Raw genomic sequence first — 13,622 nt, 5'->3', positions numbered from 1 at the left:
AGCTTCGCGGCTATGGCATTGCTCGAGGTCACGGATTTGACCGAGACAGCCGTGTTTCGACAGGGGCGAAATAAAAAACGCCCGTACACCTTGGTTTAGAGACACATTAGAGAACACCATGGTGCCAAAATTAACCTGGAGTGCGCCACTACGGCCTGCCTCATAATCCGATAAGTTTAATTTTTCTTCCACAATGCGATGTGCCATGTGAGGCAATGACAATGCTCAACCCTCCCGGAGGTTATGAAATATGGCTCACAACACACCAAGCAACCAAGTTAGTTGTCTAAGAAAAACTGCATTCCGTGTCCTTTCGCATGTGTTTTAAGCCTGGCAACAGTCATTTCATAATGGCGCTTCCCAGGAATGCCGGTGGCGGCAATGCTCCAAGAAAAAGAAGTGCTTCTTGGAGCAGTACAGAAAGCAGCGTTAGTGACGACATGGAATTTGTGTCCGACAGCGACTCGGACGTTATCTTTACCCTGGATATTGCTTCAGATGACGATGAGAGCAACAGCGATGACGACGACGGTGACGCACTGAGCAGTGCACATGTGAAGCAGCGCGTGAATATTGATAACCCGCCACATGCGCCTCCGCGGTTTCCGTTCTCTTCAGTGCCCCGAATCTTGCGGCAGCCTACTGACGAGAATGACATTCTTGGCTGGTTTCATGTATTGACTGGGGCATCATTGACCTAATCGTCACGGAGAGGAACCATTCTACCAAATCCACACAATCCATTCGAACCAAATCTACCACACAAAGAGCGACTATTAATTATGAAAGCTTTTGTTACGATGAAGCAACATCTGTGCAATTTTCAATGTGTTATCGTGTATTGCATCAAATAAATACTTACACTTTCAGTACGTTCCGACCCATTACCACGGCATGCATTGAGGGAAAGCAGCCCTAAACAGCAGTTTTATTTCTTTTTTCATTTCTGTGATAATTCTAAACAGAAACCAATGATGTAATATATTTTCAGAATCGGAATTGCATGACAAAAATTACGAATACTTTAAAAAAGTTGGCGATTGTGGTACTTTTTTTGGAAGTTAAATTGGTGGTTAAAGGGTTAAGACCCGTGTCCCCGTAGTTATGGCACATAAATTGCCACCTTGAGCAAGATGATCAGCACTGTTGTGCAGGTGCGTCACGCGTGTAATCTTCGAAGTCGCACAGTGCATCCTTGTGCAATCCATGAAAGGCTTTGCCATGTTCGTTTATGTCGCAGGCGTATCAGAAATGCTGTTTGCCCATAACATTGGTGGCTGTCATGGAGACAACGCCGTTCTCGGCGACAACAAGACGACATCCGTACTTGTCCCTTCACTTCATTTTGTGATGGCAGTTCGCAGCAACAATGAATAATGTCCTACGGGCATCCATTTTTATGCGACATTTTCTATTTCTTTGGAGCATCACCTCGTGTTACGTTAAGTTTTTCGAGAGACTGAAAGTTTCCCTTCACATTAGTACAGTTGAACTTTGTTTTAATAGTCGGATCTGATACGAAAATACCTTCGTTATATTCTATATTTGTTATAGGCATATACATTTGCGACATGCTGATATTGGCTACAAAATTTGTTTAGTTTGTTATATCCAATAATTCGTTGTATCTGTGTTTGTTATATTGAGGTTTGACTGTATTCGTGGTTGCATTATGTGCAAATGCAACACTTTATATGCAGGAATTAGCAAACAACAAATACCATAGTGGGAGGAGAAAATTGTTTTCGTTAATCCATGGCAGGTGCTGTAGTGGCCTGCCCACATGGAAAAGCCAATATAAAGCACCCTTCACCAGGTTTGGGCATTGCAAACAAGCAAGCATGGTGTGCAGATCCTGTGGGGATGATTGGGTCTCCAACATAGTGTCACATTGTCATAACAGTGAAGAATGGGACACTGCCAAAGCCATGACTTAAACTCAATCCTTTATTTGGCACGCCTATGCCTAGGCAAACAGCACTCGAAGCACAACGAAGTGGCAAGCACGATGATAGATTGTTGAATCTGATCTCCGGGCCAAGATTGTCAGTTATTTATACATGTATCCTTCGTGAAATCTGATGGTTTACTGAAGTAGTGTATATTGTCGGACCCCCTAGGTGGACTCTGAAAGCATTAAAAAAAAAATCAGGCAGAATAAACTGAGTGCATTTGCAGATGTGCATTAGCAGTCTCCTTTTGGGAAGAAAAATAATTTTTCAGTGTTGCTTTATTCGTTTGTGTGGGTGGCTTTGTTTTTCACAACCAGCCTATTGGTCCTTGCCACTGGCATCATTTGAGCCTCGGTGCTCATTCTTGGATAAGCAGCAGAGCATGGTATCAGCCAATGGTTTCATCCAGCACTTGAGAGGTCAGGGACAGTATTGTCCAAGCACAGCATTCTTTGCTATAGCATAGGTGGAGTCGCCTGGAGGTAGAATATTTTACTTGCAATCTGTGGGTGATCCCAGCTGTGCACTGTGAATTTTTCTTGTTTCTTTAATATTTTACCAATGCCTTCAGGGATTCCACCAAAAAACACTGGCATAGAATAAAGCAACTAGGGATGTGAACCTTAACAGCTATCTCTTCTGAAAAAAATAAATAAATCATCGTGGCCCTTAGCTTGGGTATGAAAGGAGGCAATGGAGGAATGTCGCTTGCAGAATGTTTTAAAAAAAGTTAGTTTGTGTTGCTGCGAGTAACCCACCTTCTTGCGCTATCATCTTTCAGCATTTCACTGGCTCCTGTCTCTACTAATTGCTAAATCCTTCTTTTTAAAAATTTATTGGGGTAGATAGCTTCCTGGACAGCAGTCTAAACTACTTTCAGTGTCTGTCTAAATTATTGCAACGGAGTTTGGAGAAGATTCTTTTAACAGCTACGCTTCATATGTAAAAGTGACAAGCACACACACCTAGGTCATGCCTGCTGTGTGTTTGTGAGGTAACTCAAAATAACTTGTTCTATGGCAAGTTGGTTCACATCCTTTGTGAAGCTGGATTTGCAAGCAGGTTGTCTGTTTTCTGTGCACTACAATGGTATCAGGCTCCCTGTGTGCTACACCTGCAACTAATTTGTTGCAGTACACATGCACATTATTTAATATGTTTTTCTTGTCTCCAGGGGTCTCTAATGCGTAGCACCTGATTTCTCTGTCTGTCTGTTTGCACTACACAAGATTCATGAATAGTGTCCCATGGTGGGACACTATGGTCCCACCAGGAGACTCGGTGTCGCATCAGCCGCATTTTAACTGGGAAAGAATGAAAAGCTCTCGTGTACCACACTTTCCGTACACATTAAAGAAGCCTACAGGGTTGAAGTTGACTTGAAGCCCCTTTTTACAGTACCTTGCATAACACATGTGTTGCTTGGGCATTAATTGTTCCTGTACCGCAGGAAATGACACAAGTGGTACCGCATTTCCCAGAAATGCAGCATGTAGACATCCGTGTTTTCAGTGCAAGTGTTAGAAAAACTCATAATGGACTATACACAATGCCATTAATATTGAGAAGCACCACCTTCTAGTGTTAAAGCTGCTTGCTTCTGCAACTACTAGAAGCAAGCTGACCGATACAGTTGTCGTCAGTTCACACTGCTTCGTCATGGCTATATCTTTCAATGATAGAGAAACACCCCAATTATTTCTGTAAGCTGTGACACTCTTTCGTGACTCTGCTTGCTCTGCATGATTCCTTGACAGTGAGCAGTCGCACCAAGCTGCCATGGCATCCATGGAAGCAAAGGAGGAAGAGCTCTCTAGCTTGCGCCAGGCTCTCAAGTCGGCCACTGCCACTGAGAAGAATGTAGAGGAAGAGGCGGCCAATGAAAACTGCCCACGTCGCACTCGTCGCACAACGCGAAACACCCGGCGCACAACTCGAGCCACTCAGGCAAAGGCTCGGTCAGTGGCACCATCAGAGCCATCGGACAGTGAAGCGGACTTCAAGACTCCAGTCCGCACCCCACGTGCACGTCGCACAAAGAAGTCTGCAGTGCCTCCGGAGGACCTACTGGTGAGCAGCTGTTCTCTTTCTATTCATTACTGGCTTTTCATCGCTTCAGGGCAAGGGAAACAGGCTTGCATGACTCCTGCTCATATGTGCTAGTGAAATCTGTGTTTAATTTCAACATGTGCTGTGTACCTTTAAAGGCCATCTATAATGACATTTTGCTTTGGCCAAATCTGTTCACATATTTATTCAAATACTATGAGGCAAGGTTTCCTTACAGAATCCTTGGCCTTGAAGTCACCTTCTCCGGCCTTATATCTGAAACAAAGGGCCCATGCCAGATGTGAGGCTGACAGATTCAGCTACTGTTTCGATATGGTGGCAGCAACGGCACTTTTCTGGTCATCCAGATTTTAGGGGTTCACATTATTTGGCACTAATACTTTCTTGGACTGGTTGGTTCACACTTGAACTATAACTGCGCTGCGCAAGATGCACAAGAAAGGACAGGACAACACCGATGACCAACTTTATTTTTTGAAACAACAGAAAGCCTTTATATAGGCAACCTGTTCATTTGCACCACCTGGATAAGTAACAAACTCTGCATAGAGGCTATAGCATGGACACTGCCTATCAGGAAACAATCTTAGTTATAGTATATACCGTATTTACGCGAATCAAACATGCAGTTTTTTTCGATAAACAGGTCCAAGAATTCCATGCGCGTTAGAATCGAGTACGACTCTAAATCCGCATTACCATATCGCCATCGGCATTAGAAAAATGGTAACCTCATACGCTCCTCTAGCCTAGCTGCCGTAGCTTCCTCCATGTGCATACCTCCATGTTGTACGTGTAACCAGGCGCTGGTGTAACCTAGTGTACCACCTGTCTTGCTGTTTTCTGCGTTTATTCAATCAGCATGGAAGCGCCGACCGGGAGGGCACAGAGTCCATCATGATGCCGCATTTAACCCTTTCAGGGTTGATCTTGTTTGCTATATGCGACCGCCCAGGGTCGATCTTTTTTATTGGATTCCAATTCTTCTTAAGGACTTATTTTGAAAGAAATTTGCCGTCATTTTTCTAGGGTGACCGTAAAGTGCGACAAAAATATTTTGTGTTGGTATATATGTACTCTTCATTCATGAATAACAACAATAAAGAAGGAAATAAATTGATAAGAATTAAAAATTTGATGCATTGTTATAGTTTAAGGCCTTGAAAATGCACACACTAAGATCTTTCACAAGGCTCAAATGTTCCTGCTCTTACACTAATAGCGTAATCTTAATCCATAGCGTAATAAAACTGCGTAGGTGCACGCACTCAAGAAAACTGTGTGGTTGTGTGTCCGTCAGAAAAGCAATACGTGTGACAAAGTTCCGCTAATCTTCATCTTATCGCCAACCAGAGGCAATTAGTTTTCATGAGTCTCAAAAAAAAGAAGAGCACAGGAAACGCATGCTTGGTGGCATCCTTCCTATGTGCGCCCCAGTGAGCACTAAACGAGCAAGAAACAAGCGGTCACCCTTTGAGCGATCAGTAACCAGATAGCCATCAGTTTTGCAAGCGCAAGAAGCCGAAACCGCCCGGCCACCCGCGCGCCAATGCACGAGTGGTAGTATTGGGGGCGAGCTCCACCACTGGAAAAGCTGGCACCACTGTCGGCGTGACGTGGCATGAGGGATCACATGGACACAGTGGCCGCGTTGGCTGCTTCGGCTGCTTCAGAAGCGCCGAAGCGAGCTGAAAACGAAACTTTAAAGTCCCATTTGCACGGCGGTTCTGGTTAAGTAGTGAGGCTTTACCGCCGTCGGTGTCTCCTTGACAACATTTGAAAGTACTATAATAGGTAGTGGCTGCCTTTGGAGGCGTGCAGCATGGTAGGCTACTGCTCAGTGCTGCAGTGCCGGACGTATGCAACGGAGCCTGATGTCAGCCTTATTCACACGTAGCCGCAAGGCAAGGAGCTGCGTGAAGCTTGGCGCGCGAAACTTAGAACCGGCAGACAGCTATTGGCTACAACTCGGGTGTGCAGCAAGCACAAACGCGAGGAAGATTTCTACCACGGTGCCAGGGCTGCAATGTTCGGTGAGTAGCAGAAAATGTGCACCGAGACGCCTGCTGCCCGGCTGTCATGAGGGTTTGGTCTATGAACTTGTTGATATTAGACACTGGCAAGTTCACTGGAACGGAACGGGAATGGTAAGACGCACATTAAAAAAAAGGCATGGCACATGGTCATGTTTGTGTTATGAATTAATGCACTGAATTATGAAAAAGAAGCAGAGGGAAATCGCACGCTGAGAAGGCCAATAAACATACAGTGTGACGTAACTTCAGAAATAATATTGAAATCTCCAAGAATTTAGAAGAAAAAAAAAAAGATTTAATTGTTGCGACGGCACACCAGTCGCCGTAGGCATTGAAGTCTCTACAATGAAATTATTTTTTAACAGTTCTGATAGCGTCTACACAATGGTTCGCTAGTGTACTGTCAAATGCTCATATGCTGTGGCCTAAAGCTCACGGCACAGTACGAAAACGCACTCACAGCGAAAGCAAAACATTATGTGCAGACATGCATGCAGACGCGCATTTGGTCACTGTGAACCCATGCGATCGCTGCATTGAGGCTTCATTCTGTAGTGCTCCATTTGGTTATACACACAGCCCACTATAAGAACATATTTCACATAGTTTACTCTTAGCATTTGCCTACCTTTCACGCAAGAAGCCGATTCGGGAGACTCCATCGTGGCGACCGCACACAGTGGCGTTCACTGTACGTGTTCGGCAAAGCGATAGCGTCTGTAAATGATTCTGCTTTCAGTTTGCCCAAGATTATTATATCGACAGTCAACAACTTCCGTCGTTTTGAGAGTACTTACATAAATGTCCAGAAAGGCTGCCACGTGATGTTTTTATTGAGCACCGTAAGCGAAATCTACAAGGAGTGAACCGCGTGATCCCTCATCCTACGCAAGGGAGGCACTTCGACAAATGGAGACTCCGTAGGTCCTCGCCCTCAATCAATATGCGCGGGAGCAAACTAGTGCTAAAGTAAACCATGCAATGAAAACTGAGAGAGGGAGGCGGGCGAAAAAAATTCCTTGTATTCCCATGTAGTGGCAGCACATGACAGAAAAGAATAAGTTAGCAAATTGGAGTACTTTTTAAACGTACAGACAGCGCTGTAAATATACGGCATCAACCACTTTGAACTTGTTCGCGGCACCGTACATTTACGTCATGGACCCTCAAAGGGTTCAAAGGAAAGTTATCATGTGCGCGGAGACTGACGGAAATCGGGCCGCATCACGGGCGTTCGGAGTTCCCAAAACTTGCGTGTGGGACTGGCGCAAAGAGAAGTAGAATATATTTGCCAGCAAAGCAGCAAGGAAGAGTTTCAGTAGACCAAAGCAGGGCCGCTTCGCTGAAATAGAAGAGCTGCTCGCAGAATACGTGCAAGAGCAGCAAGCGGCACACTGGCCTGTGACGACCGATCTGCTCAAAGTACAGGCGATGTTGTTTAGCCCTACGGAAAGGGCTAATGCGGAGTGACTTCAAAGAGAGTAGGTGCTGGCTATCAAATTTTATGAAAAGAAAAGGCTTTTTTCTTCGGAGGCAGACATGGGTATGCCAAAAATTGCCCGAAGAATATGAAGAGAAATTGCAGTTTTCAGCGGTACGTTTTGACGTTGCGCCATAGAAACAGCTACCACTTCAGACAGATTGGAAATGCCGATCAGATGTCGCTCTACTTTGACATGCCTGCCATCACAACTGTTGAAAAGAAGGGGGCGAAGAAAGTGCACGTTTTGTCTTCCAGCCACAAAAAAACTAGTCACCGCAATGCTTTGTTGCACTGAGGATGGGCACAAGCTGCCCCCGTATCTTATCTTCAGACGGAAGACACTCCCAAAAGAAATCGTGTTTCTGAGTGGCATGATTGTGCGCAAATGAAAAAGGTTGGAAGACTGCAGACTTGGTCGCTGGCTGGATTGATAATGTTTGGCGAAAGAGACCCGGCGGCAATTTGGGTCTCTGTGGGATGCTTGTGCTCGAGTGTTCAGGTGCCACCTTGTCCAGCGCATCAAGGAAAAGCTGGCTGCATGCAACACCGACCTTGTCGTGATACCCGGCAGCATGACATCGCAGCTCCAGCCGCTCGATGTTTGTTTGAACAAGCCAGTGAAAGATAGCATTCGGGCACTATACACCGAATGGCTTGTCAGTGGCTGCCATAAATTCACGCCCACCAATAAAATGAAGCGTGCCTCACTGCAGGACTTTGCTGGATGGGTGAAAGATGCATGGTACTTGATCCCGTCTCCCATGGTCAACAAGGCCTTTAAAAGCCCTACTCCTACTCGATCACAGTTACGTACTCCCAAGTATATCACTGTTAAAAATTATGATTCTGCTGACGACCTTCAAATTGTGCATTGTTTGGAAGAAGCACTTGTACAGCTTGGTACTGACGATGACTTGAATTCTTTGTGGAACAAGTTTAAGTCCTTGTGCCACTTTTGTATCAGAAAATTCATTCCAGATAAAACAAAGAAGATCGGCAGACAGAAACCTTGGATAAACAGAGACATTCTTCATCTCAAACGTAAAATAAAACGATACCAAAAATCTAAAGATTACGACAGGACAATTGTTGGCACGATGGCAAATGACTTGGCTCTAAAACTGAGAGAGGCAAGGGAACATTATTTTACGGAAACACTTGGTCAATTTGCCTCTCAGAACTCCCCAAAATTTTGGCAATTCCTATCTAACAAAGATTCCCAACTTTCGTGGGAAATATGCGATGGTGAAGTAATAATTACAGATGCAAAGAAAATAGCTGAAGCATTTAATGCGTTTTTCCAAAGTGTTTATTCCACTTCGAGCACTAGTGTTGCCGAGAGGCAGATAATTGACAGCCCAGACGTGATCAGTGCAACTATTGAGGGTGTGACTAAGCTCCTTCTATGGTTAGACGCAAAGAAAGCTACAGGGCCAGATAACATTCCTCCTGCTTTTCTTAAAAGGTCTCCGATCTTCTGTAAGTAATTACAGACCAATATCACTCACCTGTTGCTGCTGAAAAAACTTTAGAACACATCATAGTCACTTACCTGAATAATTTTTTGGAGAGAAATAATATACTCACGGCTAATCAGCATGGTTTTAGACAAGGTTACTCCACAACCACACAGTTAGTAGTCATTGTCCATGAGCTCGCTTCCGTGCTTGATAGGGGCGGTCAAGTTGACGCTATTTTCTTAGATTATTCTAAGGCTTTCGACAGAGTCCCTCATTCGAAACTAATATATAAAATGAAACTTCTCGGAATACCTCTACAGATCATAAACTGGGTAAATTCATACCTGACTGGTCGTAAGCAGTATGTGGAAATAAATGGATCATGCTCCCGGTTTTTTGGGGTCACTTCAGGCGTACCTCAGGGATCTGTGCTGGGTCCAGTACTGTTCAATATTTATATTAATGACCTAGTTAAAATTGTGGAATCACCTGTTCGCGTCAAATTGTTTGCAGATGATTGTATTATATTTAGCAACATTCGAACTGTCTCTGATCAGCTTTTTCTGGAAGAAACCTTGGGTAGGTTGGCAGAATGGTGCAATGAATGAGATATGGTTATTAATTATGACAAAACAGTGCATATGTGTATTACAAATAAGTTAAGAAAGCTAGAATACTTGTACAAAATAAAGGATAATAAGATTAGGAAAGTAGAAAGCTGCAAATACTTGGGGATAACTTTAACTTCACGTCTATCCTGGGTGCCTCACATAGACAACATAACCTGTGCAGCCCAAAAAAGATTAGGATTTCTAAAGTTTAAGTTAGGTGACTCCACATCCTCATTAAGATTCATCATCATCATCATCATCAGCCTAGTTACGCCCACTGCAGGGCAAAGGCCTCTCCCATACTTCTCCAACTACCCCGGTCATGTACTAATTGGGGCCATGTTGTCCCTGCAAACATCTTAATTTCATCCGCCCACCTAACTTTCTGCCGCACCCTGCTACGCTTCCCTTCCCTTGGAATCCAGTCTGTAACCCTTAATGACCATCGGTTATCTTCCCTCCTCCTTACATGTCCTGCCCATGCCCATTTCTTTTTCTTGATTTCAACTAAGATGTCGTTTACCCGCGTTTGTTGCCTCACCCAATCTGCTCTTTTCTTATCCCTTAACGTTACACCCATCATTCTTCTTTCCATAGCTCGTTGCGTCGTCTTCAATTTCAGCAGAACCCTTTTCGTAAGCCTCCAGGTTTCTGCCCCATATGTGAGTACTGGTAACACACAGCTGTTATACACTTTCCTTTTGAGGGATAGTGGCAACCTGCTGTTCATGATTTGAGAATGCCTGCCAAACGCACCCCAGCCCATTCTTATTCTTCTGGTTATTTCAGTCTCATGATCCGGATCCGTGGTCACTACCTGCCCTAAGTAGATGTATTCCCTTACCACTTCCAGTGCTTCGCTACCTATCGTAAACTGCTGTTCTCTTCCGAGACTGTTAAACAATACTTTAGTTTTCTGCAAATTAATTTTCAGACCCACCCTTCTGCTTTGCCTCTCCAGGTCAGTGAGCATGCATTGCAATTGGTCTCCTGAGTTACTAAGCAAGGCAATATCATCAGCGAATCGCAAGTTGCTAAGGTATTCTCCATCAACTTTTATCCCCAATTCTTCCCACTCCAGGCCTCTGAATACCTCCTGTAAACATGCTGTGAATAGCATTGGAGATATCGTATCTCCCTGTCTGACGCCTTTCTTTATAGGGATTTTGTTACTTTCTTTGTGGAGGACTACGGTGGCTGTGGAGCCGCTATAGATATCTTCCAGTATTTTTACATATGGCTCATCTACACCCTGATTCCATAATGCCTCCATGACTGCTGAGGTTTCGACTGAATCAAACGCTTTCTCGTAATCAATGAAAGCTATATATAAGGGTTGGTTATATTCTGCACATTTCTCTATCACTTGATTGACAGTGTGAATATGGTCTATTGTTGAGTAGCCTTTACGGAATCCTGCCTGGTCCTTTGGTTGACAGAAGTCTAAGGTGTTCCTGATTCTATTTGCGATTACCTTAGTAAATACTTTGTAGGCAACGGACAGTAAGCTGATCGGTCTATAATTTTTCAAGTCTTTGGCGTCCCCTTTCTTATGGATTAGGATTATGTTAGCGTTCTTCCAAGATTCCGGTACGCTCGAGGTTATGAGGCATTGCGTATACATGGTGGCCAGTTTCTCTAGAACAATCTGACCACCATCCTTCAACAAATCTGCTGTTACCTGATCCTCCCCAGCTGCCTTCCCCCTTTGCATAGCTCCTAAGGCTTTCTTTACTTCTTCTGGCATTACCTGTGGGATTTCGAATTCCTCTAGGCTATTCTCTCTTCCACTATCGTCGTGGGTACCACTGGTACTGTATAAATCTCTAAAGAACTCCTCAGCCACTTGAACTATCTCATCCATATTAGTAACGATATTGCCGGCTTTGTCTCTTAACGCACACGTCTGATTCTTGCCTATTCCTAGTTTCTTCTTCACTGTTTTTAGGCTTCCTCCGTTCCTGAGAGCCTGTTCAATTCTATCCATATTATAGTTTCTGATGTCCGCTGTCTTACGCTTGTTGATTAACTTAGAAAGTTCTGCCAGTTCTATTCTAGCTGTAGGGTTAGAGGCTTTCATACATTGGCGTTTCTTGATCAGATCTTTCGTCTCCTGTGATAGCTTACTGGTTTCCTGTATAACGGCGTTACCACCGACTTCTATTGCGCACTCCTTAATGATGCCCATGAGATTGTCGTTCATTGCTGCAACACTAAGGTCCTCTTCCTGAGTTAAAGCCGAGTACCTGTTCTGTAGCTTGATCCGGAATTCCTCTAGTTTCCCTCTTACCGCTAACTCATTGATTGGCTTCTTGTGTACCAGTTTCTTCCGTTCCCTCCTCAAGTCTAGGCTAATTCGAGTTCTTACCATTCTATGGTCACTGCAGCGTACCTTGCCGAGCACGTCTACATCTTGTATGATGCCAGGGTTCGCGCAGAGTATGAAGTCGATTTCATTTCTAGTCTCACCATTCGGGCTCCTCCACGTCCACTTTCGTCTAACCCGCTTGCGGAAAAAGGTGTTCATTATCCGCATATTATTCTGTTCTGCAAACTCTACTAATAATTCTCCTGTGCTATTCCTAGAGCCTATGCCATATTCCCCCACTGACTTGTCTCCAGCCTGCTTCTTGCCTACCCTGGCATTGAAGTCGCCCATCAGTATAGTGTATTTTGTTTTGACTTTACCCATCGCCGATTCCACGTCTTCATAAAAGCTTTCGACTTCCTGGTCATCATGACTGCATGTAGGGGCATAGACTTGTACCACCTTCAATTTGTACCTCTTATTAAGCTTCACAACAAGACCTGCCACCCTCTCGTTAATGCTATAGAATTCCTGTATGTTACCAGCTATTTCCTTATTAATCAGGAATCCGACTCCTAGTTCTCGTCTCTCTGCTAAGCCCCGGTAACACAGTACATGCCCGCTTTTTAGCACTGTATATGCTTCTTTTGTCCTCCTAACCTCACTGAGCCCTATTATATCCCATTTACTACCTTCTAATTCCTCCAATAACACTGCTAGACTCGCCTCGCTAGATAGCGTTCTAACGTTAAACGTTGCCAGGTTCAGATTCCAATGGCGGCCTGTTAAGATTAAAAGCCTATAAAATGTACGTTAAGCCTCTCTTAGAATATTCGAGTATCATTTGGGATCCACACACAGTGGTAGGTATTGAAAAACTAGAAAGAATTCAAAGGTTAGCCGCGCGCTTCATTTATAAGCACTTCAAACGACGTGATTCACCAATGAGTACGCTGGAAGCCACAAACTTGGAACCACTAACTGATCGAAGAAAAACTGCCAGAATAAATTTCTTTCACCAGCTTTATTACGGGAAACTAGGAATACAACCGCGTGACTATATTATTAAGGACACATCTCGAATTTCCCGCCACAAACACAGCCAGTATTTAAAACAGATCTTTGCGCGAACAAACCTTTTCAAAAACTCATTTTTTCCGAAAACAATCAATGATTGGAATGCCCTACCTGGAAATTCCCACTGGTTACAGCCGCCCACTTGATGAATCTTGTTGACTGTAACCCTTGTATATATTTGTATGTTTGCTTATTTTTGTATCTGCTCACGTAGCCCCCTCCTGCTTGGACAGATGTCCACAGTGTTGTGAAAATAAATAAATAAATAAACAAATAAATAAAAGTGCGGGATTTCAAATGCCATGGATGGCACCGAGAATGAAATGTTTTGGTCTGTTGACAGCAATAAGGAGTTGCCTGATAGCGACGTCTGATCTTGGCGGCAAGGTACGCCGCTTCCATTTGCGGCTTTATTCATCGCAACTTTAGTGTATTGGGACTAAATCTGTTTTTTTCCAAATGAGAGAAAATAGTATTTCTGTATAAAAGCACGAGGTGCGCACTATTGTACTTTGTTTTTTTTTTTTCTTTCTTTTTGGTCATGGAAAATCGGTGCTTGGTAGAATCAAGTAGATACGGTTTATATTTTTTATAGTATGTGGCTAAACGAATGCCATGTGATGTG

At 43.9% G+C, this 13,622-nt stretch overlaps 1 protein-coding gene across 3 annotated transcripts in view; it reads left to right on the top strand.

The window, feature by feature from the left end:
• The window catches only part of LOC142582307 (uncharacterized), a 93,421-nt gene that overhangs the window by 63,687 nt on the left and 16,112 nt on the right, over nucleotides 1–13,622 (top strand). For all 3 annotated transcript variants that reach the window (XM_075691867.1, XM_075691868.1, XM_075691866.1), the window contains one exon: nucleotides 3,710–4,022. In XM_075691867.1, the coding sequence (XP_075547982.1) occupies nucleotides 3,710–4,022 (313 nt within the window). The remainder of the gene's footprint in view (nucleotides 1–3,709; nucleotides 4,023–13,622) is intronic.

Source organism: Dermacentor variabilis, chromosome 5 (genome assembly GCF_050947875.1).
Source record: "Dermacentor variabilis isolate Ectoservices chromosome 5, ASM5094787v1, whole genome shotgun sequence".
NCBI classification, from domain to species: Eukaryota; Metazoa; Arthropoda; class Arachnida; order Ixodida; family Ixodidae; genus Dermacentor; species Dermacentor variabilis.
This window is presented reverse-complemented; position numbering and strand designations above follow the sequence as displayed.